The 27,773-nt window shown below is 39.1% G+C and overlaps 1 protein-coding gene across 9 annotated transcripts in view; it reads right to left on the bottom strand.

The window, feature by feature from the left end:
- Nucleotides 1-27,773, bottom strand: part of igdcc4 (immunoglobulin superfamily, DCC subclass, member 4) — a 148,483-nt gene that overhangs the window by 99,124 nt on the left and 21,586 nt on the right. For all 9 annotated transcript variants that reach the window (XR_011955902.1, XR_011955903.1, XR_011955904.1 and 6 more), the window contains exons 2-3: nucleotides 21,008-21,322; nucleotides 11,602-11,743 (exon numbers count right to left, since the gene is read on the bottom strand). Coding sequence is in view for 3 of the 9 variants with exons in the window: in XM_072565131.1 (XP_072421232.1) it covers nucleotides 11,602-11,743; nucleotides 21,008-21,322 (457 nt within the window). In the remaining 6 variants the exon portion in view is untranslated. The remainder of the gene's footprint in view (nucleotides 1-11,601; nucleotides 11,744-21,007; nucleotides 21,323-27,773) is intronic.

Below are 27,773 nucleotides of genomic sequence, written 5' to 3'. Positions count from 1 at the left end.
TCCATGTCTCTCAATTTTATAAACCTCTATAACGTCAACCCTCAGCCTCCAATGCGCCATGAAAAAAGCCCCAGCCTATTCAGCCTCCCCTTATAACCCTCTAGTCCTGGCAACATCCTTGTAGATCTATTCCGCACCCTCTCAAGTTTACCAACATCCTCCCTATTCAAGGGCAAACAGAACTGTACGTAGTATCCTAAAAGTGGCCTAACTAATGTCCTGCACAGCTGCAACAAGACATCCCAACGCCTGTACTCAATATTTCAGCCAATGAAGGCAAGCATGCCAAATGCCTTCTTCAACACCCTGTCCATCTGCAAATCCACTTTAAAAGAACCGTGCACTTGCGCTTCTAGGACTTCTTTGTTCGACAACACTCCCCGGGGCCCTACCATTAACTGTGTAAATCCTGCCCTGTTTTTGCCTCACATTTATCTAAATTAAACCCCATCTGCTGCTCATTGGCCCATCTGATCAAGGTCCTGTTAGTCTCTGAGATAATCTTCTTCACTGTCCACTACACCACTTATTTTGGTTGTCACCTGTAAACTTATTAATCATACCTCCTGTATTCACATTCAAAAGACAAAAAGCAGTGGACCCAGCACCAATCTTTGCGGCATACCGCTAATCACAGGCCTCCAGTCCAAAAAGCAATCCTCTACCACCACTCTTCATCTCCTACCTTCAAGCCAATTTTGTATCTAATTGGCTAGATCTCCCTGGATCCCACATGATCTAACCTTTTCAACTTTGAGAAAGCTTGTAGCCTTACACATCTGCTACAGGAGATGCAGGAAAGCACTTGCCCAGAGTGGTGCCCATTTGTTCAGAAGAATTAAGGATATCTCTGTCATGTATGAAACTTTCTTACTATATCAGTTTCAGCCTTTGTGTTTTCCTAGCCTGTATGGGTACTGAAACATTCACATTCTAGAACAGTCAAGATTAGGGATAAATTCAAATCTGCTCAGTGTGGTTTACATGAAAATGTATCAGGATGCCAGGTACAGTCACTGTCACCTCACCTCTGGAGGTCAGCAACTTTGTCCATGTGTGGACAAAGGCTATAATGAATCATTTAAATTTTAAAATAGTTTTTTTAAACTAAAAAAGCAACAATCTTTGATATACATAGTGGTTAGTGCAAATACAATACAGAAAAAAGATACTTTAAAAATTAGCTTTCCTCTCAGGTAATTACACAAGGCCAAACTGCAGAGTAGGTCACTGCTAAGTTCAAAACCATTAGTAAGAATGAGACTGTTGCAATCCATGTGCTGTAGAGACCCATTATGCCCTAATGGAGGAAATACTAGGATTGTGAACTAGCAATAGTGAAGGAATGGTAACATATTTCCAAGTCAGGATGGTGAGTGGTTTGAAATAGGAACTTACAGGTGGTGACGTTCCTTTGTGTCTGCTGCTCTTGTCCATCTAGATGAAAGTGGCCACGGGTTTGGAAGGTGCGGTCTAAGGATCTTTGTAAACTTTCTGCAGTGTAACTGGTATGTAGTATACACTGCTGCAAATAAGCACTTGTGGCGGATGAATAGATGTTTGTGCATATGGTACCAGTTAAGTGGAGAGTTTTGTCTTGGATAGTGTCAAGTTTCTTGAGTGTTGTTGGAGCTGCACTCATCAGGCAAGTGAGAAGCATTCCAAACACTCCTGATTTGTGCTCATTGATGGTGGAGAGGCTTTGAGAGAGTGAGATGGAGAATTACTCACTGCAGTATTCCTAGCCTTTAACTTGTTTTTATATGGTAAATCCATTTCAGTTTCTGGTCAACAATAATCCCCAGGATGTTGATAGCAATGGATTCAGTGATGATAAGGCCATTGAATGTCAAGTGACAATAGTCAGATTGTCTCTTTCTGCTGGAGATGGCCATTACCTGGCATTTGTGTTGTGCCACTTGTCAGCCCAAGCCTGGATGTTGGAGAAAGTGAGGACTTCAAATACCGGAAATCAGAGTCGAGAAATATGGCGCTGGAAATGCATAGCAGGTCAGGCAGCATCCAAAGAGCAGATGAATCAACATTTACACCCGAAACGTCAATTCTCCTGCTCCTCACTGCTGCCTGACATGCTATGCTTTTCCAGCACCACACTTTTCAAGCTAAAGAGGTTGTCCAAGTCTTGTTGCATTCGAACATGGACTGCTCAAGTCTGAGGAATCGCAAATGGTGCTGAATATTGTACAATCATCAGCAAACATTCCTACTTCTGACCATATGGTGGAGGGAAGCTCATTAACAAAGCAGCTGAAGGTGGTTTGGCCTAGGACATTACACTGAGGAACTCGTACAGAGATAGCCTGGAGCAGAGATGACTGACTTGTAACCAGCACAACCTATGTGCCGGTATGACTCCAACCGACAGATGTTTCCCCCTGATTCTTGCTGATTCCAGTTTTGCCAGGGCTCCTTGATGTCACACTCAGTCAAACGTGGCTTTGATATCAAGGGCTATCACTCTCAACTCACCTCCAGAATTCAGCTCTTTTGTCCATGCTTGAACCAAGGCTGCAATGAGATCAGGAGCTGCGGGGTCCAGGTAGAACAAAAACTGGGCATGAATGAGCAGCTTTTTGCCAAGTATATGATTGGTAGCACTATTGATGACACCTTCTATCACTTAATTGACAGTTGAGAAAAGGGCTGATGGGGCAATAATTGGCTGGACTAGATTTGTCAGACTTTTGTGTTCAGTGCATTCTGGGCAATGTTTCATATTGTCAGGTAGATGCCAATGTTGTAGATGTACTGAAATAGTTTGGCTACTGATGTGGTGTATTCTGGGGCACAAGTCTTCAGCACTAATGCTAGAATGTTGCCAAATCTCACAGCTTTTTCAGTATCCAATGCCTCCAAATATTTCTTGATATCAGGTGCAGTGAATTGAACTGGCTAAAAACTGCATCTGTAATGCTGGGACCAGTGGAGGCGATTGAGAGGAATCATTCACTGGGCCTGTCTGGCTCAGATTGTTGTGAATGCTCCAAACTCTTTTTCGCACTGAGGTGCTGGACTCTTCCATTGTTGAGGATGGAGATATTTATGGAGTCTCCTGCTCCAGTGAGTTGTTTAATTGTCCACCAACATTCATGACTGACTGCAAAACTTACATCCGATTCCTTGGTTGTGGGATCACTTAGCTCGGTCTATCAGAACTTGTACTGCTACTTGTATTGTTTCATATCCAAGTCATTCTGTTCAGTAGCTTCACCAGGTTGACAACCTATTTTTAGATATGCCTGGTGCTGTTCCTGGCATGCCCTCCAGCACTGTCCATTCAACCAGGGTTAATCCCTTGGCTTGATAGTTATGGTAAAGTGGGGGATATGCCAGGTCACGAGGTTGCAGATTGTGTTGGAGTATGATGCTGCTGCTGCTGCTGATGACACACAGCAGTGGATGGATGCCCAGTCTTGATTTGTTAGTTCTGTTCGAAGTCTGTCCCATTTAGCTGGGTGACAGTGCCATACAACATGATGGAAGGTATTCTCAATGTGAAGGCGGTCACTCTTACCAATACTATCATGGACAGAGGCACGTAGAGCCAGCAGATTGGTAAGGATAAGATCAAGTATGCTTTTCCTACGTGAATTCCCTCACCACCTTCCACAAACCCAGATGAGCAACTATGTCTTTTACGAGGCCAGCTCTATCAGTGGTACTGCTGCCGAACCACACACAGTGGTGGATGTTGAAGTCATGTGTCCTTGCTACCCTCAGTGCCTCCTCCAAATGTTGTTCAACATGAAGGAATATTGGTTCATCAGCTGAGGAAGGATGGTATGTGATAATTAGCAGAAAGATTCCTTACCCACGTCTGACCTCATATCATGAGCGTTCACAGTATCCAGAGTCAATGTTGAGGCTTCCCAGGGAAACTCCCACCCAGAAAAAGAACAGAAAATGATCCACCAAGTCTGTGATCTGACTTATGTTACTACTGGACAGTTGAAATCATAACAATCTGGATAAGTTCTCAGTCTTGTTTAGATTATAATGCGTAAAATGTGCTGATTAAACTTGGAATACTGTACAGTTGTTTATTTTTGTATGCATTAACATTAAAACTAAGGCTATTAAATGACTAAAACATCTTTCCAAATAATAACTCTCCTGGCAACACTGACCAATGCCTGAGCAAGGAGTTTGGCTTCCTGCACATCTTAAAATGTCAGTTCTACGTACTTGGAATGCAGTAAGATTTTCACTTAGTTTAATATATCCCTTGAGGGAAGAGTCTAACTGGCCAACAATGAACATAACAATACCTATGAATTCTAAATAGTCTCTTGTTCTATTTGTTTCAAGTGTACCTGCTCAATTGACAATTATTTTCATCAAACTACAACAGACATCCCACAGGATTCTCTACTGGTGCCAGTCACTATTTGGTGCCAGAGGTGGCAAAAAAAAATCAGTTCAGCAATGAAGCATTAACCCTCAATTTAAATGGTCAATATGGACACTGTATTCACTTTAGCTGGGTTTACATAATTGGCAAATATACTATACCTTTATTGGGTGATGATAAACCAAATGAAACATCAAATATGCAACAATATCACTAGATTTGCCAAGAAAATTTAAACCTATCTGGTGACTACGAACAACCACAGAAGGGATGCATTACACCAAACTGGCATGCATGGGTCATCTAGATACAGTCTGATCTGCTGTAACATGCGTTTCTTCAATGCAAATCAGCTATAAAGCAATTTAGATCACTATTTACACAATGCCAACTTTCCTTACCTGTATTGGTTATAACGTGCTTCTGGTCCCATTGATTTAAGTGGTGCTGCTATTACATGATTTTCTTATAACGTGGGATTGCACAGCAATGGAACCAGCGTGTTATATCAGAAAAGACTGTATAAACAAGGTCAAAATGGACTGGGCATGAAATTTGCTACATTCTTGGCCAGCAACATCCATTAATAAAAAGTTAGAAAGCAAAGATTCTCATAATTCACTTCAAGCTTCAAAATTCAAAGTATCTGACAAATACGGCAGGAGAATCTGAGTATTTCTCATAATGGCGACTGATTAGTCAAAAAAGGCTATATCAATCTTTACAAGTATGTTTGGAGCACTGGTTGACCTTTTTGACACTATCGATTCAAAAGGACACCAGCATTTTCACGAAGAAAAAAAGAACTGAGATTTAAGGATTCAAAGAACAAGCATTGTAGATATACAAGCAAAATTGTATTTTTATATGAAGTAAAAAGGACTAATTTAGTAAAAGATGAATCATATAGGTGAAGGTTTGAGCAAGATATCCAAGAAGCATGAATGTTTTGTACTAAATTAAGATTAACGCATAATGAGCTGCGAAAGAGGGGAACAGAACAAAATATTTAGATTTCGTAATGTCTTACATGAATAATATCCATTCATATCCAAACGTGAATCCCTGTGGTTACTCACAAAAGGGAAGCATCAGGTAACAACTGTACAACAAAATAAGTAATTGCAGAAGGTTAGAAGTTCCAGGTTTACTAATTGAAAATGTGAGCTCATCTTGGTTAAACAGTTTGACGACAATCAATAATAATTAAGTAACTCAGTCATTTATTATTTGCATGCACAACCACAAAAACACACAAGTGTAAAGTATAATGCCAAAGGTGGAAATTAACCTCCACGCAACAAGTATTCATAGCTCATTTCTGTACATATTATTTGTATACAAGAAAGGCTAATCAAAAAGCATTCACAATCCTCTTAAAACACTGCAGCTCTCCTCCAATCACATCCAAAAAGGAAGTATCAAGTTTGTTTCAAGTTCTGTTCAAGCATTATTGTAAAAATTCAAAATTGAATAGCAAGTACATAAAAACCATGGTGTGAAGAAGAGGAACACTCAGCCAAAGGAGCTCAGATTTTCTTAACTTGCAGCAAGATTGCAAATATAATCAATTCTGTAGATAGATACATCTGTCAAGTATGAGCAACTTGTAAAATCTTCTTTTATGTATTGAGTACTGTAATTGTGCTTATATTCTTCTTCACACAGCAACTTTTTCACCCAGTTAAAGCACTGTGCATACATTGCAACATCATTTTTTGTATTCACATTAGTCAATTCAGTCCAGTTAAAACTGTATCAACAATGATATCCATTAGTTGCTCAGACTGTATATCCTTACTTACCACCAGCATATCCTGTGCAGACTGAATTTACCATGAAGGACACTCCTTTGTAACCTCTCATTTTGCCTGAGGCATGATGACCCTCAGGTTAACTGCCATCAGTCATCACCTCTGTCTCACATAGAGCAGCCCTATGGTCCAGTAGGACTATAGCGATATAACCTTCATATTTTTAACATGGAAGACTGTACCACACAATCAAACAATATCCTAAGTTAAATTCCCTACATTTGCTGATTTCCAACAAGGTTGCTCCAATTGTCTCGGTGCCTCTGGGTTAAAAAAAAATAGAAGCCAGAACCTCCACTTCAAATTAGATTAGATTAGATTAGATTACATTACATTACATTACAGTGTGGAAACAGGCCCTTCGGCCCAACAAGTCCACACTGACCCGCCAAAGCGCAACCCACCCATACCCCTATATTTACCCCTTACCTAACACTACGGGCAATTTAGCATGGCCAATTCACCTGACCTGCACATCTTTGGACTGTGGGAGGAAACCGGAGCACCCGGAGGAAACCCACGCAGACACGAAGAGAACGTGCAAACCCCACACAGTCAGTCGCCTGACAAAAGTTTTGTGTCAGAAACGTGAGGGTTCCAACTGACTTAGTTGGAACTATAATGTTTTCCTTTGCCAGGAAATGAGAGAGGAATTAAAATCTGCTCTAACTCCTGTATAAGTGTTACAATGATCATTCCACTACACAGCAGAACATCCCTGCCTAACATGACCCAATCACTGATTCTCTCACATTCCTCCCTGCTGCTCAGAACAGAACACACACCAACCCCACCATCTGATTTGAGACCATCCTGAATAGGCAACACGTCCCTCAACTCCCCGAACCAAGCACCTTTCCTGACAATCCACACCTCTACTTTCCCTAAAATGTTCTTACCACTCAATAGTCTTCAACCCAATCCTACCTCGCCCAAGCCCTCCCCATTTATCTGCCATCCCAATCCCATCTGCCATCCCAATCCCTCACCCATTTGACACACTACCCCCAACACCTGGCAGCTTATGCCCACACTTACCATCTTTCATAAGTTAAGTAGTGTCAAGACTACTGAACCCTGGAATATGGCAGAAAATGTTGTGAAAAAGCAGTGCAGTTTCAATGGCAATCACTTCATTGCTGGCACATGATTCCTGGACCACACTGGATTGCTTCAGCGGAGAAGGTTTCTGGCTTGAAGGTTCAAACTGAGAACTCCTCTCAAGGTACACCTTTTGTTTTTGTCCAGTCAGGATCAGGGTTTCTGATCCTAACCTAAAGATCTGTGTCATTAATTATTTTAATGGCAATGTGTAAATAGACAGATCATGCCAATTGCCCTATCTGTTTTTGATTGGAAATGGAAGAAGTTGCAATATGAAGTCAAAGCACAAAAATGTATGACATTATACACTTATGCAGTTCTGACAACATGATAAATATAAGATGACTCTGTGGACCCCAGCCTGGAATTTGAACTTGGTTGCCAACTTATGAGATCTTAAAAATGCTTGAATTGCTGAAATCAATATTGGAAGGAAAACAAAGCAAGCGCAACAAAGCAGTTTATCATGGTGTCAAATATTCTATTATGTGTAACATTTAACAAAAATTCTCAATTAAGAAACTTCAATTTAACAGAACACCATAATCACAAACTCAAATACAAAACTAATGACATACTAAGTTGATATTGCATGAAAGTGTGCAAGATTATATTTCACAGATCCTTTTGCAAAAAACACAGGAACGTTCCCCAAGTAATGCATCTTTAAATCACATAGAAAATTCATGAGATGTTGTGCCATGTATTCTATTATATACATAACAATCTTTGTTAAGCTTTGATAATACAGCTAGAATCAAAATGAACTGAAAGAATAGCAGAAACCAGAGTACATCTGCACGGAGGAGAATTTTTTCAATTAATAATGAAGAGATTAAATTCTGTCCATGAGGATACGTTACTTGAGCAAGGCAGGAGAGGACTGGGGGGTGGGGATAATCTGTATATGTTGCAAAAACAGAATTGAGTTACATTCCGAGAAGTACCGCATTTGCAGGGTCACTGACCTCTGGAATAAGTTCCTAGTATGTTAACTATGTGAAGTCATTGCAGATTTACTAAAGAGATTTGAACTATTTACCACAAATGGAAGACATCTTGAGTTACAAAAGGTAATTGGAGCAGTAGTATCAGTCATGTAGTCTCCTCAAACTTGTTTGATTATCTCTGGAGGTCGAAGAGAAATTTTCCAGAAATTTCTTTTTCTAAATTAGGCAAAGGGGTTTTCACATTTCGTAGAATTATAGAATACCTGCTATGTGGAACCAGACCACTCGGCCCATTGAGTCCACACTGACCCACCAAAGAGCATCCAACCAAACCCACCCCCTACCCCAACCATTTCATCTGGCATTTCCCTTAGCTCATATACCCAGCCTGCACATCCCTGGGATATTATGGGCAATTTAGCAATGGCCAATCCACCTAACCTGTACATCTCTGAACTGTAGGAGGAAACTGGAGTCCCTGGAGAAAACCTACAGAGATATGGAAAGATTGTGCAAACTGTACACAGACAGTTGCCAGAAGGTGAAATCGAACACAGATCCCTGGCACTATCAGGCAACAGTACTAACCACTCAGCCACCACGCTGCCATTTATTGCTTCTGCCTGCCATCCCCGATCATGGGGTAGGCACTACATTTAGATCACATCATGACACGATGGGACAAGCATGTGCCAACTATTTTTATCCCCCCCCCAAGACCTTTCGATGCAAACAAAATATTTAAAGCCAATTTCCTGAATTTAAGATTTCCATCGGATATTAAGAATCTTACAGGTAGCAACAATACTCTTGCCAATTGAACAACTTTCAAGCATCTGAACTCCAAAAAATAATCTGTTACAACATATTTGGAATATCTGTCTTATACTGACTAATAAATAGTTCAACAGAGTTTCGCATTTGACCTCCTCCTTCCATAGATCACTACTTCAGTTCCTGGACAAGGCAATCTAAGTGTAACAAAATGATTCAGAAGACAGGAAAATTCACTGACAATTGTAACGTTCAGTCCCATCCTCACCTGTTCAAATACTGAAACAGTATCTGTATGCTTCTGAAAAACATTCAGGCTTGGGTTAATAAATGGCAAGTAACATACTCATCATAAAAGTGCCAGGCAATGACCACTTCCAACGAGAGAATCTAAGCATCTCCAGTTGACACGCAAAGGTATTGCCACTGTTGAGTCTAATCTCCATCAACATCTAAGTAGTTACCCATGTAACCAGAAATGTAACTGGGTCTACAATATAAATACTGTAAATACGTCATCATGTCAGAGACTGGAAATCAAGCTAACATCAACATGACACAAGTCAGGGATGTGATGGAATACTGTCTACTTGCCTGGCAGTAGAAAAACAAAAGAGGTTTACACAGCTCCATCTCTTTTGTGTTTCAAAATGCTGTTTATGTTTCTAGAATCAGAGAAGGGACAGGCATGTAGCTACGGCTGTTGTGGAAAATACTTAGGTGAAGAATACATCCAAATTCCTTCAAGTGATTCTGACATAAAATGCCCGGTGAAATAATAAATAATTTGTACGGAATCAATACCTTGTGCTGTCAGGACATCCTGAAGGATTTAAACATAACTTTATGATGACAGATTACCTACTGATAAGCAATCAATCACTGATTTATGCAAAAGAAGCAGCTGACTGTTCTGAAACATCAAATAGCAAATAAACAGAAAGTCCACTCCATTGTTGTGTTGGTTGAGAAGTAATGTTGGGTCAGGACTTATGGAAGCAATTCATTAAACAATCTAAAAAGGCATTTGTTCACAGCAGGCCGTAGGTTGAAAATTGCTGAGAAGAACCATGACAAGAAAAAGGCAATACATAAATGAACTGAAAATTTGGAACACAACAGAGAGAATTGCATAGGAAAGACAAATAAAATGCAAATGATTTTTTAAACATGCACTGTTACTCAAGGAGACTCATTTTTGATTATCCTGAGGCACAGTCATATCAACTTCTTTAATCAAGGGAAGACAGATTGTAATCACTATGAACAGGCTGAAACATATAGCAAATGCATCAGTTAGTTCACCACATTATAGAGGCCCTGTACATTAAACCTTCAGCATTAATTTCATAATGGTTATTTTGTTTGATACATTGAAGTAATTGACTTTGTCTTGCAAATACTGATTACGGATATTGATCAAGGCTATTTGTTCCTAGCAGTCAAAACTGGGAAGCTAAATACGGTTAATTTGCTATGATGTCAATCATTTCCAGAAACTAAAAAAATTATAATCACCAAAGAGCTGTGTTTGCTGACTTAGTCTTCTGCCTGGAATCTAGAACACCCCTCAACACTCCACTCCCATCCCCACTTACTCAAATGAAAGAACGAAGTTTTAATGTATCTCTAAAACTTGGAAAAGAAGTTAGTCACCTAATTAAATTCAGACTGAAAGCAGTACTTTCACATTTCACAACACCAACATGCATGTGTAGATACATACACTATTTTCTTCTGTCTCGATGGCAGGTGGGACTTGAATCCTGACATTCTGGCCCAAAGGACAGACACTGCCAATGCACCACAAGATCCCTTCACTATTTAATAATGTCTGACACCTAGCCACAGAGCCTGAGAGATTCTCAAGAGATTCTCTATCTGAAAAGAGAAATAGGCTAAGCAGTTTAACTGCAAACGTTTAACTGGAAACCTACTAAGGCCAGTGCAGTTGTTATTTTTATTTTATAAAAATAGTCCCTCCTATGTTACAATGTGATAGTAATTTTGTACTTTCCCATTTGTTCCTGTATTCTAATTGATTTCTTATGGCAGTTATTAAGCACAAACATTTTTCAGAAAATATATTATATACATCTATATCTGTATGACTTTCTTTTCATTTTCTCACGTTTCTCCCTCTCCTAGTCTGTCGCCTTTACACTTCTGTCATGGAGTCGAAGGGCTACATTTTGTGGCATGTGCAGAACAGACAAACATCAGCACCAAGGGCAACAGGTACCGTTGCTGGGGCTTCATTTTACATTCATAGAGGGCAATAAGACAGAAATGGTATTATTCTGTCACCACCATCAGTGTCTTAGGCATATCATTTTCTGGTCAGAAGATTGTGGTGCTGACATTTAGGGATGGGTAGACACCATGGCCAAATCCAGAGGTAGGAAGGAAAATACAAGCAGATTGGGAAAGGGGGCAGGCCATAATAATTCATAACGTATTACAAATCAAGAGTCACTCGGCGAAAATAGTCCAGCATGATGCCAAATGAATTACAGGTTATTTTGTTGATAGAGATAAATGTAAGACTACTATATTGTGAATATTAGGTATTAATTTTGGGACCTACCTTTTGTGATTTGGAATAGTTGCTTGGTTTCTCTCCCACATGATAACTGGCAATGGCAGTCCATGAATTCCACACTCAAATCGAGCAGTTCCATTTTTCTCCACCACCTGAGATTCTGGCTGCCGATGAAATTGTGACAAAGCTGTCAAAACAGAAATTTCCTTTAATGCATTCAAACGTAAATCAAACGGATTGCAAAATATACATGCTGAACATACGCATCTCGGCATTAAAAGAATAAAACCTATGCAAAGATTTATCAAAATTACATCGTTGCCTTGCAATTACAAATGTATCTTAATAGTTTGCTTTTAAACTCAACATTACACAAAATCCAAAGAAAATCTGCAAATATAGTTACAAACTCAGTCAATAGTGACATGGAATTAAAATTCTCTCTTTTTCATGATATTGTGGTGTAACATCAATAAAAGTTTATCACTTTGGCAACATATCTTAAAAATAATAATATTTTTGAGATAAAAAAAAATCAGTCAACAGGTCCTTGCACACATACAATATTTTTACACTTTAGGTACAGACTAAAGCCCCCATTATTCAAAAATTAATCATTTAAACATAAGACCATAAGACATAGGAGCAGAATTAGGCTATTCAACCCATCCATCCTGCTCCATTATTCGATCATGGCTGTTATGTTTCCCAAACTCATACTCCTGCCTTCTCCCCATAACGTTTGATCCCCTTACTAATCAGGATCCTATCGCTCTATCTTAAAGAAACTCAATGACTTGGACTCTACAGTCTACTGTGGCAATGAGTTCCATCATTCAGCATCATCTGACTGAAGAAAGTCCTTCACACCTCAGTTCTAAAGAGTCATCCCTTCATTCTGAGGCTGTGCCCTCAGGCTCTAGTCTCTGCGACTACTGGAAAATTTTTCTCCAGGTCCACTCTGTCCAGGCCTCAGTATTCGGCAAGTTTCAATCAGAAGCCCACCCCCACTCCAAAATCTTTCTAAACTCCACTGAGTACAGACTCAGAGTCCCCAACCACTCCTCATATAACAAGCTCTTCATTCCTGGGATCATTCTTGTGAACCTCCTTTGAGTCCTCTTTCCTTAGATATGAGCCCAAAACCACTCTCAATATTCTAAATGCAATCTGACCAGAGCCTTTTGCAGCCTCATTGGTACATTCCAGAGAAACTTGTTTCACAAGTATTTCAGTAAAATAGAAGAATTTCTGCATGCCTGTAATGGCACATATGCTGGCACTCCGAGTTGCTCTCTCTGTAAGCCTGTGCACTAAACTGAAGTGCTGCTTGTAATATGTTTGCCACTTACAGTGGCAGCAAAAATAATAGTTTATGATAAATCAACAGCAAAGAACTATAAAGTTCAAGTGCATATTTTGAATATTAGAAAAAAGTGCAGTGATGAGATTATTTTAAAACATTTTAAAATTACCAAGTTGATAAGCTAATTGCAGAACTAAAAACACAGACAATGCTATTACACAGTCTCTCCCATTTCAGAAAAGGGCAATGACTTTCCAATTAATAGTAAACAAACTATTCACAATAAATATCTACTCATCAAGCACAATCATGTAAAACAAAGTTCAACTGTTGTGCAGGAGAAAAGCTAAAATACAACAGTATAAAAAGCAGAAATATATTCTATCAAAAAAAAGCATAGAGACCAGATTTTCAAAAAATGTTAAGATACTGGAAATTACTGTTAACTAATGTTTAACATGTTTGAATGACATCCACCCTGTTTACAACTTCTACAGATAAATGAAGTTTATTTTGAATAAATTACAATATAAATTAAAACATTGGAAAGGTGATACAAATGTGTTAACTGTTCATTCAGTACTGTTAATTGAGGTTTCTCCTACTAAGCCTCTAATTTTCAACACCATTATTATTATAAAATGCACAGTCTGATGACTGAGCTATCAGTACAACTGCTATTGGGAAATTGAACCCAATCCTAGCTACTATAATTAGATTAGTTTCCCTAGTGTGGAAACAGGCCCTTCGGCCCAACAAGTCCACACCGACCCTTCAAACAGTAACCCACCCAGACCCATTTCCCCCTTACTAATGCACCTAATATTATGGGTAATTTAGTGTGGCCAATTCACCTGACCTGCACATCTTTGGACTGTGGGAGGAAACCAGAGCACCTGGAGAAAACCATACACGGGGGAAGATTGCACAAACTCCACAGAGCCAGTCACCAGAGGCTGGAATTGAACCTGCGTCTCTGGCACTGTGAGGCAGCAGTGCTAACCACTGAGCCACCGTGCTGCCCATAAATATGTGGCGCAATTATATGTTTCTATGTTATTTTTATTATTTCATTTTTAAAAATTACGACAGTGTTTTCTTTGTATTATAGCCAAAACATATGAGAAAAAATCAAGGCCTATCTATTTTCTGCATGCATACTGAATGGATTTCTATCTAACAATTATGAGTTTATGGCTTTCATTGGACATTTCCAATTATAACCAATGGCATTACTAGAATTAGTACTGACTTTATGACTAGTCAGCGAAAATTATTCACAAGTGAATAACATGCTTCCATTAAATACATGAGTTCACGTCAGCATTGTGAAATGATTTCCTGGAGGAAATGAAAAAATGTCAGTTTTCCTTTAGATTTAGAAAAGTAAATATGCTTTACATAAGTCACTTCTTGAAAACAAGAAAATCTGTGGAAAGAATGTAAATCTATCCTGATCACAATGGTTATTTTTACACAGTAATACCTTCGGTCAATTATATATGTTAACATATTTAATGTACTACTAAACATTTGTTATCAAAAACATGATTTGGGTCACAAGTATGGTGTGGTTACTGCTAAGCCAGCTTTAGAAAGAGAACATGAAGTTTCACTTGAACAGTAGGCTCCTTTAAAGTTTAAAAGTTATACCTTGGATTTTAAATCTTTCTATGTCATTTTTCTACAACAGATAGTTACATAAGCAATGTCTGCAGTTACAATTCCTAAAAATACACCAATATCAGTACATGAACTTGACTCAATACAACTACAGCAATGGGAGAGCTTGACTCGAAATGTATTTGTCATTAAAAAAATGAAATTTTTCATTAAGCTGATATCTATAATATATTCACATCAACATTTTTCAAGATAACTTTATCTGCTTCAGAATATTGTAACACAACATAACCTGCTGATTAAATTTCATGTCAAAGTCATGCTTGAACTGACCCCAAAACAGAAAACCCCAGATGACTCTTCCTCTACTTTTGGTTCCATTTGGGGAAGTACATAGACATGCTGTTTCGAAGTTGCAGACACTACGTTCAGGAATTCACTGCAATGAGAAACATGAAGCTGCACGCTACAATGTCATCCTAAAATATGTCAACCCATTGGTACTTGTTAGATATCTGATTTTTGTTCACTGTTCTGTCTCATATCATATGACTAACTGCACTCATCTGTATATTTGCCAGTGCAGAGACGTCATCCATAAAGTAATTTTGGTACAATATTTCGTGCAGCAGTATTTAAGTCTGTGTTTATGGGCAATGCCACAGCTAGATGGAGCAGCAGACAAGGATACACAGAAATGCAGCTTTGCCGTACAAGGTTATTTGACAATTAATTTAATTCAGTCATGCTTCCAAACATTTATCACACGTCATACTTGGCTTAAGGAAATTAATTCTCCATTTAAATATCAAATGTGGAGGTGTGTTAATTATTATTTTTATTCAGTTATTTTGTTCCATTCATCCACTGTATTAACTCTACCCTGAATCGGAGACTGCAAACTCTAAACTGCACTCTGCTTCCCAAATATGTAAATAATGATAAACATTATTCTCAACATTTTTCCTTGAGGAACATCAAGTCACATGTTCCACAAATCTGACGAAATAGTTTTAAATCCTATTGTCTGTTTTCAGCATTTGTAGACAACTTGCCATCTATACTGATGCATTTTTGATAATGGTTGCAGTTCTCCAACTGATCACAGTGCCTGTCCTCCAAAGTGATGTGTAACCACACATGCAGAGGTGGATCGCAGCAACCATTTTTGCACTGGAAACAAATACTTGGTTCTATTAAATGAAGCAAATGAAATCTTTAAAGTCAGAATCCCCAAGTCAAATTGTGCAAAATAGTCTAAGGTTACTCTGAAAATAACTTGTCAAGTCCTACGCTATGTTGTTACTTCAATATAAGAGATCTTGCCATCTCCAGATAGGCTCTCAGTTCTGAAGAAAAGTCAACTTGAAATATCATCTTGACTATTCATTCCATAGATGGTGACTGATTCAGTTTTATCAGCAAAGTAGGCTAAATTTCTTGATCACAATTTGTTTCAGAATTGAAATTCTGATTCTTAATTGTATGTTATTATTCATTTTCTAACTTCAGTAGTAGTAATGGTTGGACCAAGTCAAATAACTGCACATACCATATTGGAGTTTCAGTGATAGAATTTAAAACTACCTAATTATTTAAAAGGGATGAGAAAAAAAAGAGTAATTCTTCTATTGTAGTCAAACCAATTTGGTGCCATATTTAAGTATAAAATACAGAAAAAGTTAAGCCAACAAGCCTTCATGCTTAGTCCTTCAGGCATTCTCTAGCTGCACCATGACTGTATCCAGTGACTAGGTGAACTACAATCTCTAGGAAAATACTAGATTCAAAAACCTTTCAATGGAAATCTGGTAATAAAGGGTAAAGTAGAAAACCCTTGATCACAATTCAACAACCTCTGCTGAAACAATATAAGTATGAATATCAGATGAGAACAGATTCATCTTGGCTGTGATGCTCCTGAAGTCACATAATCAGCCTGCACTTTTAAATTTGCACATTTACACTAGCTCATTTGGTGAGGAGTTTTGAAACATCCATGTTCAAGTCCTCATATCCTAGCAACGAGCCTGCAAATTACAGCAATAGGGAAATTAGGAGAAATAATCCGCAGCAAATTTCTGAGATTTGACCAAGAATTTACTTTTTGAGGAAAATTCCTTATGGTCTCTGCAAAGAGACAGCAGATAAAACTGTAGAATTACTGTGAACTTGCACACTTCATTTAAGCCTGACTAATTTCAGCTTTCTTTTGCACAATACTGTGTTATCACGGTGATAAAACTTAGAAGCAATTATGTCCAAACCATTTTTCATTATTCAATTCACTTACTCATTGCTTTCAAACTATTTACCATTAGACATTCATTCAGAGGAAGAAACGTCTTGAATGCTTGAAATACGACAAAATCAGAACATGCTGCAAATTTACAAGGGAATCAGCATTTCTTTTTAAATTAATTTGAAGATATTAACTGGCATAGCTCATCTGACTCATTTATTTGGCAGTTTCACATATATCTTTATCCATTGTGATTTAAATGGGAGGGAGCATGAAGAAAAGAAACTTGCACAGCAGTTCACAGTCACTGCTCGAGTCCTCATGCATCCCCAGCAGCCCAAATCATATGCTCAGTCACAGCTTCAGCCATCTACACTGCAGTCTAAAACTAGCTCCATCACCAGTATGACATGCGTTTTTCCAATGATCTTACTGCTGAGCATTTTGTTGCTCTATTTCAGTCATCATGCTGTCAGTTTTTTCTTTCTGGTGATAATATGATATTAGCAGAACAACAAATTGGCAACATTGTGAATCAACATAACGCACCAACATATTCCTTTTTCATGAGGTGCATGATGAATGGACGATATGGAAAGCCCAGTGCAAAAGAACTAGAAGCTGAAGAGGCAACCAGAAGTGCACACAATTCAAAATGGATCTTGCAAGATGAGCGGATTTTTTTTTAATCTCAATCATTCATTCTCATGAATTGGATCTGCACTACCCCATTTGTCTAAACTCCTGTAAAATCATATTAAAGGAAGCATTAAAGATTCACTCACTTTTACAGTATGATAATTGGATGATACTTTTTATAATTTGATGCCAGTCAATCTGTTTAAGTCCAAATAAAGTACCTGCAAAACATTGCCAATACCTGGTTTGGAAGCATTCTCTAAACTTGTGACCTCTTTCAGCAGTAAGAACAAGGGCAGTAGATATAAGGAAAAGGTACCATCTGGAAGTTTTCCTCTAACTCACCCATCCTGACTTGGGCCTACATTACCTCTCCTTCATTATAGCTGAATCAAAATTCTGAAGTTATCTCTAAGCACTGTAGTTGTATCTAACATCACAAACAACAGGGATTTGAGGCAGTAGCTCACACCAAGTAAGGACTGACAGTAAATTCTGGCCTTGGTGTCAACGCACATCGTCTGAACAAATAAAAATGCTGTTGGGCAACCCATTTGTATTTACAGCACGCTTTGTTTTCACTTAAGATTTTGTGCTTTTGACTATCTTATTCTTTTACACATTCTTTTGTCCGTTCGTTTTATCACAGATTATCGTTTAAGACAAGTCGCCATTTTGATGGCAAGAAGTGTATTTTACCCATTAACAACATTATCTTCTGTGAATCCATTGTCTCTTTTCCTCATCTAACCACTTCAAGCCTAAAAAGGCGATGTTATATTCAAGTTTTCAAAAATGTATATAGGTATATAACCAATAAATGAATCAGTCCATGTAATAAATTAATAAATCTTTCATTATCACTTAGTGACTAATTCATTTCCAGAATTTTCCCATCTGTTTTATTGTAATGCCCACGGTTTTTTTCAGATCATCAAGAGTTAGGTTGTGTTTTTATGTGCTGTGACAGAAAAAGGAAAGATCAACTTTGAACAAACTAGCGATTCAGTCATTTTCTGGCAAGTTTTCTGTTGAGCAGAGAAGCAGCACACAAACCAGATGCAAAATTTTGCTGGGTCAATTCCACTTTCCATCTAATTGCAGCTCAAACCATGTCAACAAGAAACTAAATAATCAGGAAGAAAAAAGATAAAACTCGAAGGCTATGAAAGGAAGTTTAATACAATAAAAAATAAACTATGTCCACCAATCAGCTATTGAATTAAACATCAACTACCGTTCTCCACATGACAGAGTAAAGATCACTAAAAGAAACGAAAAACAACTCATCCCACCCTTGCAATCTGGACACCCCTACCCATCCCTACATTACCCTTGAGAAGATGGTGGTGAACTGCCTTCTTGAAGTAAGGTAGTCTATTCTTGTAAGTTGACCAACAAAGCCATGCGGAAGGAAATTCTAGAATTTTGTCCCAGTGACACTGAAGCAACAGTGATAAATTTACAAGTGAGGGAAACTTGTAGTTGCGCTTAATCTTGAAGCTGGCAGTGATCCTTGTTTGGACGTGCTAATTATTTTTGGTAAATTTCTACAATACATCTTGTAGACGTTAGACACCACTGCTACTATCTGTCTGCAGTGGAAGTAGTAAATGCCTGTGTTGCCAATCAAGTGGATTGTTTTGCCCTAGATGTTGTAAAACTTTGAGTGTCATTGGGTTATCCAGCCAAGTGAGGAGTATTCAATCACATATGTGCACTGCAGGTGATAGACCAGCAGTAAAGTGTTAGGAGGGGAGTTTCTTGCTGAGGTATTCCTAGCCTCTGACCTACCCTTGTAACCACAGAATTTATATGGACCAGTTCAGTTTCTCATCAATGGTGACTCCCAGATCAACAGTGGTGGCTTGTAATAGTAAACCCATTGAATGGCAAGGAGCACTCGTTAGAGTTTTATATCTTAAGTACATTCTTAAGAGAGATGGTCAACTTGGCCTTTGTGTGGCATGAATGTTCATTGTTACCTTTCAGCTTAAGCCTGGATATTACACAGGGTTTGCAGGAATCTCAAATGGTGCCGAAAAGTTTGCAATCGTTGGTGAACATCCCCATTTCAAATCTTATGATGGAGGGAAAAGGCCCTAGTAATGCAGTGGTCGTGTCCCTATCTCTGAGCCAGTAAGGGCTCATTACAAGTCCCACCTGATCCAGCGGCATGTCGCAACATCTCTGAACAGACTGAGTAAAATATATGATGGAGGGAAGGTCATTGATGAAACAGCTGACCATAGTTGGACCTAGGACATGATCTTGAGGAACTCTCACAGAAATGTCCTGAAACTTGGTGACTGACCTCCAACAACCATAATCATCTTCTTGTGTACCAAGTATGACTCCAACTATCGAAGAGTTTACTGATTCTCATGACTCCAGTTTTGCTAGGCCTCTTTGATGTCACAACCAGGTCAACTGCAGCCTTGATGTCAATGGCACTCACTCACACCTCACCTCTGGAATTCAGCTGTTATGCCCACATTTCAAACAAGGTTATAATGAGGTCAGGAGCTGAATGGGCCTGGCAAATCCAAACTGGGAGTCAGTGAGCATGTTATTGCTGAGCGGGTGCTGCTTGATAGCCGTTGACTGCACCTTCCATTATTTAACTGATGATGAAGAATAGACTGATGAGGCAGTAAAATTAGCCAGGTTCAATGCGTCCTGCTTCTTGTGTACGGGACAAAACTGAACAAATTTCTAAGTTGGTGAGTAGATGCCAGTATTGCAGCTGGACTGGTACAGCTTGACCAGGATTGCAGCAAGTTATGGAACACAATTCTTCAGTACTATTGCTAGAATGTTGTCCGGGCCATAGCCTTTGCAATACCCAACACCTTCAACCGTTTCTCAATATCACATGGAGCTAATTGAATTGGCTGAAGACTGGCATCTATGATGAAGGAGACCTCTGGTGGAGATCGAGCTGGATCATCCACACTGCACATCTGATTGAAGGGTTCGCAACAATCTTTTTTGGACCAATGTGCTACGTTCATCTATCATTGAATATAGCAATATTTATGCAGTCTCCTCCTGCAGCAAGTTGCCTGAAGTCCACTACCATTCTGACAGGATGTGGCAGGACTGCACTGTTTAGATTTGATCCACTGGGGTTGTGGATCACTTAGTTCTGTCTATCACTTGCTGATTATTCTCTTCGGCATGCAAGTAGTCCTGTTTTAATTTCCAAAATAACTTCAAATGCTTAAAATAGCATAACTGGAAGAAAGGGAGAGTTTTCACATTGCTAATGAATTTGAAGACATATACAAACAATTTGTTTTATAACCTAAGCATATCAAAATCACAAACTGTTCACTGTGAAAACTGGAGTCAAAATGCCTGAAAGTCTTTTTGTCAAGAACTGTTTTCCTCAATGCAACAAGATTTTCCAACAGTTATCGTAATCCCCAAAGCAATGACATAACTTTTTGAGCAAACCAATGAATGTGTGCAACTGTATAACTCCAATATAATTCATATAAATAACTTTATTTTCACTAGCAAAACAGAAATATAATCCTGTAGTTATTGTATGAATAAATATCATTAAATGATTTCTCATATACATAATGAACGTCTCATCCCTTAACAGCCAACCAAGAGACCATAAAATCACTTACTGGAGAATTTGATCACTGCAGTCCGACTAGTTATGGCCCCAAATGAATTCTGGGACATGCAGGTATAACTCCCTTCACTGCTGTCTCCATCTTGAATCTTTGAGTCCCGTGGTACATATGAAACATAGAGTGATCCATTGGGAACCACATGGTGGTGTTCTTCATCCACAACAGGAATTCCCTCTTTTTTCCACGTTATGTTTGCAGGCTGATCTACAGCAGGAAGGTTGCAATCGAACACCACGGCTTGATTAGGTTGCAATATTACTTGCAAAGGGCCAACACTGCAGCTCAAATCCAAAGAACTCACTTTGTCTAGATTAAAGAAGTAAAAAGATGATAAGAAAATCAGAGTTTGATTACAGCTGTGCTTCACAAATGCTAAATTCTATTTGTTGTTCTATTGGAAATCAACAGGCACGTGTTCTTTAGTGCAATTCCATACAGTACACTTTTATAATATATTCCTACAGATAAATTCAAGCAAAGATTTTCCAGAATTATGTTATTATAGCATAAGACTGAAGTTTACACATTATAATAATTTGAAGTATACTTTGTAACAAACATTTCAATGTTTATTTGACCTGCAGTTTAAAGGAATGTCTGGACATTATTCTTACTTTACTTTTATTTAAATTATTTTTCTAATCAACCCATTCAGAGATGTCCCCTCTGGAGCAGGTGGAACTTGAAACCAGGCCTCTTGGTCCAGGGTGTTGCTGGAAAAGCACAGAAGGTCAGACAGCATCTGAGGAGCAGGAGAATTGGCGTTTCGGGCCAGAGCCCTTCAAGAGCCACCTAATGAATAGCTGTGCACTATAGAAAAATGAATTATACATGTACTGGAAGAGTGCACATCCTTACCCAGTGAAGGCTTACATTGGATATTTGTATATTCCATGACGTCAATGGCTATTTATGCCTTTCAGAACTTGAAAATCACCTTACTGTTTCTCACTGTCCTCGGGTCAGGGTACAGCACTGCAATGCTATCTTACAAATATATCAACATGGCCCACAACCAAAAAAAAAGTTATTCTCAATATTATTTCAAAAGTGTGATAACGAGCATTCAGAGGCATTATGTTCCTGTTAAAGTGAAAGTTAAGGCTGGTAAGATTCAGGAACAATGCAAGAATAAATGTATTGAGGTTCTAGTCAAGAATAAAAAAGAATCATGTATTAGATATAGACAACTGGGATCAAATGAATCTCTTGAAGAGTAGGGACATTCTCAAAAGGGAAGTCAGAAAGGATTTACTTGGACTTTAGTAAAGACTTAGATAAGGTTCCTCATGGTAGACTAATTAGTAAAGTTACAGCAGGGTGAACTTGTCAATTGGATATAAATGTACCTTACAGTAGAAGACAGAGGGTTGTGGACTAGGGTTGTTTTTGGATTGGAGGCCTGTGACCAGCAGTGTTCCACAGGAATCAGTACTGGGTCCGTACTTGTTTTTCATTTATCTATTTCATGAATTAGATGAGAATATAAAAGGCATGGTTAGTAAGTTTGTGGATGACACCAAAATTGGTGGCATAGCAGACAGTGAATCTAAGATTATAAAAAGATCTAGATCAATTGAGGCAATGGGCTAAGGATTGGCAGGTGGAGTTTAATTTGGATAAATGCAAGGTATTGCATTTTAGTAAAACAAACAAGAGCAGAACTTATATAAGTAATGGATGTGCAGGTCCACAGAACACTGAAGGTGGCAACATGGGTAGATAAGGTAGTAAAAAAGGCCTATGGCATGCTAGCCTTTATTGGAAAGGGGATTGAGAATAAGGATAGGCAAGTTATACAACAGCTTTATATAAATGTAGTAAGGCCACACTTGGAAGATTGAGTACAGTTCTGGTCACTACACTACCAGAATGACGTGGATGCTTTGGAGAGGGTACAGAAAAACATTTACCAGGATGTTGCCTGGTATGAGGGATTTTAGCTATGAAGAAAGATTGGATAGACTGGGTTTGGTTTCACTGGAATGCAGAAGGTTGAGGGGGCAAACTGATAGAAGTTTATAGGACAGTGAATGGCATGGATAGAGTGGAAAGCATAAGGCTCTTTCCAGAGGGTGGAGGGGTCAATTACTAGGGGATGGTTAAAAGAGATATGCAAGGCAAGTTTTTCACACAAAGAGTGGTAAGTGTCTGGAACGCACTGCCAGAGGCGGAAGCAGACACAATATCTGCATTCAAGAAGCACCTGAACAAATACATAGAATCATAGAGATGTACAGCATGGAAACAGACCCTTTGGTCCAAACGGAAGGGAATAGAGGGATATGGATCCCATAAGACAGCTTTCGAATGGAAGAGCAAAATATGTCGGCACAGACTTGGTGGGCCAAAGAGCCTGTTCCTGTGCTCTACTGTTCTTTGTTCTCATGGTAGGGCTTGAGTAGTGTTGTAGAACAGAGACACCCTGGGATTCAGGTCTATAATTCTGTGAAATTTGCATCACAAGAGGACAGGGTAGTTAAGAAGGCAATTAGCATGCTTGCTTTCATTGCTCAGACCTTAGAGTATAGGAGTTGGGACAACTTGTGAGGTTGTACAGGACATTGGTGAGGCCTCTTCTGGAGTATTATGTGTAGTTCTGGTCACCCTGTTATAGGAGAGATGTTACTAAACTGGAGAGGGTTCAGAAAAGATTTACCACGATGTTTCTGGGAATGGAGGGTTTGAGTTATAAAAGTAGGCTGGATAGGCTGGGACAATTTTGACTGGAGCGTAGGAAGTTGAGGGGAGACGTGAAAGATTTTAAAATTTATGAAGGGAATAGATACAGTGAATAGCAAAAGTCCTTTCCCAAAGGTGGGGGAGTTCAAAACTAGGGGGCATATTTTTAAGGTGAGAGGGGAAAGATTTCAGAAGGACATGAGGGGCCAATTTTTTTTTAAACACAGAGTGGTTCGTGTGTGGAATGAATTGCCAGAGGAAGTGGTGGATGGATGCGGGTACAGTTATGTTTAAAATATATTTGGATACGTACATGAATAGGAAAGGTTTGTTGGAATATGGGCCAAATGCAATAGACAATAGGTGCAGGAGTAGGCCATTCTGCCCTTCGAGCCTGCACAACCATTCAATATGATCATGGCTGATCATCCTTAATCAGTATCCTGTTCCTGCCTTATCTCCATAACCCTTGATTCCACTATCCTTGAGAGCTCTATCCAACTCTTTCTTAAATTAATCCAGAGACTGGGCCTCCACTGCCCTCTAGGGCAGAGCCTTCCACACAGCCGCCACCACTCTCTGGTTGAAGACGTTTCTCCTCTTATCTGTCCTAAATGGTCTACCCCATATTTTTAAGCTGTGTCCTCTGGTTCGGCACTCACCCATCAGCGGAAACACGTTTCCTGCTGCCAGAGAGTGTCCAATCCTTTAATAATCTTATATGTCTCAATCATATCTCCTCTCAGTCTTCTAAACTCAAGGGTATACAAGCCAAGTCGCTCCAGTCTTTCAGTGTAAGGTAATCCCGCCATTCCAGGAATTGACCTCCTGAACCTACGCTGCACTCCCTCAATAGCCAGAATGTCTTTCCTCAAATTTGGAGACCAGAACTGCACACAGTACTCCAGGTGTGGTCTCACCAGGGCACTGTACAGCTGCAGAAGAACCTCTTTGCTTCTATACTCAATCCCTCTTGTTATGAAGACCAGCATGCTATTAGCCTTCTTCACTACCTGCTGTACCTGCATGCTTACCTTCATTGACTGTGTACAAGAACACCCAGATCTCTCTGTACTGCCCCTTTACCTAAATTGATTCCATTTAGGTAGTAATCTGCCTTCCTGTTCTTGCCACCAAAGTGGATAACCATACATTTATCCACATTAAACTGCATCTGCCATGCATCTGCCCACTCACCTGACTTGTCCAGGTCACCCTGTAATCTCCTAACATCCTCCTCACATTTCACCCTGCCATCCAGCTTAGTATCATCAGCAAATTTGCTAATGTTATTGCTAATACCATCTTCTATATCATTAACATATATTGTAAAAAGCTGTGATCCCACTACTGATTCCTGTGGTACCCCACTGGTCACTGCCTGCCATTCCGAAATGGAGACATTTATCACTACTCTTTGTTTCCTGTCAGCCAACCAACTTTCAATCCAAGTTAGTACTTTGCCCCCAATACCGTGTGCCCTAATTTTGCTCACTAACCTCCTATGTGGGACTTTATCAAAAGCTTTCTGAAAGTCAAGGTACACTACATCTACTGGATCTCCCTCGTCCATCTTCAGAGTTACATCCTCAAAAAATTCCAGAAGATTAGTCAAGCATGATTTCCCCTTCATAAATCCATGCTCACTCTGACCTATCCTGTTACTACTATCCAGATGTATCGTAATTTCATCCTTTATAATAGACTCCAGCATCTTTCCCACCACTGAGGTCAGACTAACTGGTCTATAATTTCCTGCTTTCTCTCTTTTCTTAAAAAGTGGTACAACATTAGCCACCCTCCAATCCGCAGGAACCGATTCCCGAATCTATCGAACTCTGGAAAATAATCACCAACGCATCCACGATTTCTCGAGCCACCTCCTTCAGTACCCTGGGATGTAGACCATCAGGCCCCAGGGACTTATCAACCTTCAGACCTAACAGTCTCTCCAACACTAAATCCTGGCAAATATAAATTCCCTTCAGTTCAGGTCCTTCAGCCACTGTCACCTCAGGGAGATTGCTTGTGTCTTCCCCAGTGAACACAGATCTGAAGTACCAATTCAATTCTTCTGCCATTTCTTTGTTCCCACTTATCTTTGCAGGCAGGTGGGATGAGTTTAGTTTGGGAACAAAGTCAGTGTGTACAAGTTGGACCAAAGGGTCTGTCGCCATGTTGTATGACACTATGATTCTATCTTGTACACATGCTTTGCAGAGGCATTTAATCACTTTTCAGTATCTCCAACACATACTCATAACAATGGGCACCAAACCTGCTATTAAATTACACAGAGGAGAATTCACATGCAGTGCAAAGCTGATCTCTCTCTTAGCCTGACTTTAATGATCTTCTATGATACTAGGTAAGCAAGCTAACTCTCGAACTTGTTGCTGAGGAACAATTCTTGCAGAATACACTTGTTTACTCACACATTAAGATATACAGTAACAGAAAACAGCTTTACTTCACAAGCTTTTACAGATCAGCTACAGCAGTTAACTCCATAAATCCACATAAGAACAGTATTGATTACTGTAGGGAATTTTTTTGTAAAAAAAAAACTTCTAAATATGAAAAAGTTACAGCAAAGCAGATTAAAGAATCCAATAAATATCTGGATATTAGAGCCACATAAATATGTAACTGGGCTGAAACTCAAATTTACTGAAAGAATTGGTAACGGCAATGGATTCAGAGGATGCTACCCACATCTTAGAGTGAGCAGGAAAAAATTATTAAGTGGGTAGAAGTAGTACTAATTAAACTCAACTTGGGCAATTCAAAGGGACCGATTATTTTCTTCCAATGTGCTACATTCCTACTTATAGAGTCAGAGTCATGAAAAATATTACAATACCAAGGATTAGATTATCAGAAACCTGACAATTTTAGTGAAACCTGACAGTTTTATTGGACTTAACAATAAACATGGCAAATCAATTCATAGCAGAAATTAAATGCCCTTTTAAAGTTTATGAATGAATAAGAAAGCAATTTAAAGTCAACCTGCTGAATACTGTTCCTGATTTTATCAAATATTCTCTTTCCAGAACAAATTCTAAAACCACATCTCAACAGATATAATTTTTTAAAAACTGATATTGCTGTCTGCATGGCCTAACTGGTGGTCTTGTGATGCGGTTAAGTAGTAGCCCCACCTGAGCCAGAAGCTCCAGGTTCAAGTCCCATTCCAGGACCTAAAGGTCAAGGAAGCTGCATTAATGACATGGTCAAACAGATTGTGTATCATCATCTAAAATAATGGCAGGTGGTAGTAGGAGAGATTCTTGGTCAACTACGCGATGAAAAGAAATTGGAGCCTTAAGCATCACTAACTATAGCATATGGCTATGATATGCATACATAAGTGGTTGCTGCCACAGAAATGTGGTCTCCAGAGTGTGGGTGAGGAGTGGGGCAGGGACAGCTGGATGGATAGCAATGTTGATCAGATTGGTCCAACAGTTGGTGAATCAGTCACCTCTTTGTTGTGGTGTAGATCACCATGCTGAGGGTTAATTGTAAGTCATTATATTTGCAGTGTTTCTTCTTCAATTAAGACCACTCGATCTTTGCATTCACCTGAGCATGTAGATAGGCTTAATTGGGGATGACAACATAGAACTACCTCAGTTCAGCACTACAGTGTCAATCTGCAACCAGAACTTGGTGGGATTTACTTGCACAGGTTGCAAATCAGTTACCTTAAACATGCACATTACAAATGGACACACGACGATTTCTCATGAGTTATAAAGATGGTATTGCCTCCATATGGTGTGGCATTTACTGCATGTTCCAGTTAGTCACATTATGTACTGTTTTAAACTATCAGTATACAAGCAGTTATTCTTAACGCAATAGTTGCGTTCTTGTGTACCCCCACATTATAGAAAAATCGCACTTTAGAAACAATGCTGAAAGTGTTGGCAATGTAATTGTGTTATAGCCAACATGTGTTTTAGAAGTTCGCACTTTAGAAATATTGTCCTCAATTTGTCGATCGTGTTATAGCGCAGTGAGTTTTGAGAAGATTTGTAGCTCAGGTTGAGGTTCTGGGTGTAGGTTT

Source organism: Chiloscyllium punctatum, chromosome 48 (genome assembly GCF_047496795.1).
Source record: "Chiloscyllium punctatum isolate Juve2018m chromosome 48, sChiPun1.3, whole genome shotgun sequence".
NCBI classification, from domain to species: Eukaryota; Metazoa; Chordata; class Chondrichthyes; order Orectolobiformes; family Hemiscylliidae; genus Chiloscyllium; species Chiloscyllium punctatum.
Note: the sequence above shows the minus strand (reverse complement) of the source record. Positions and strands in the feature narration are given on the sequence as shown.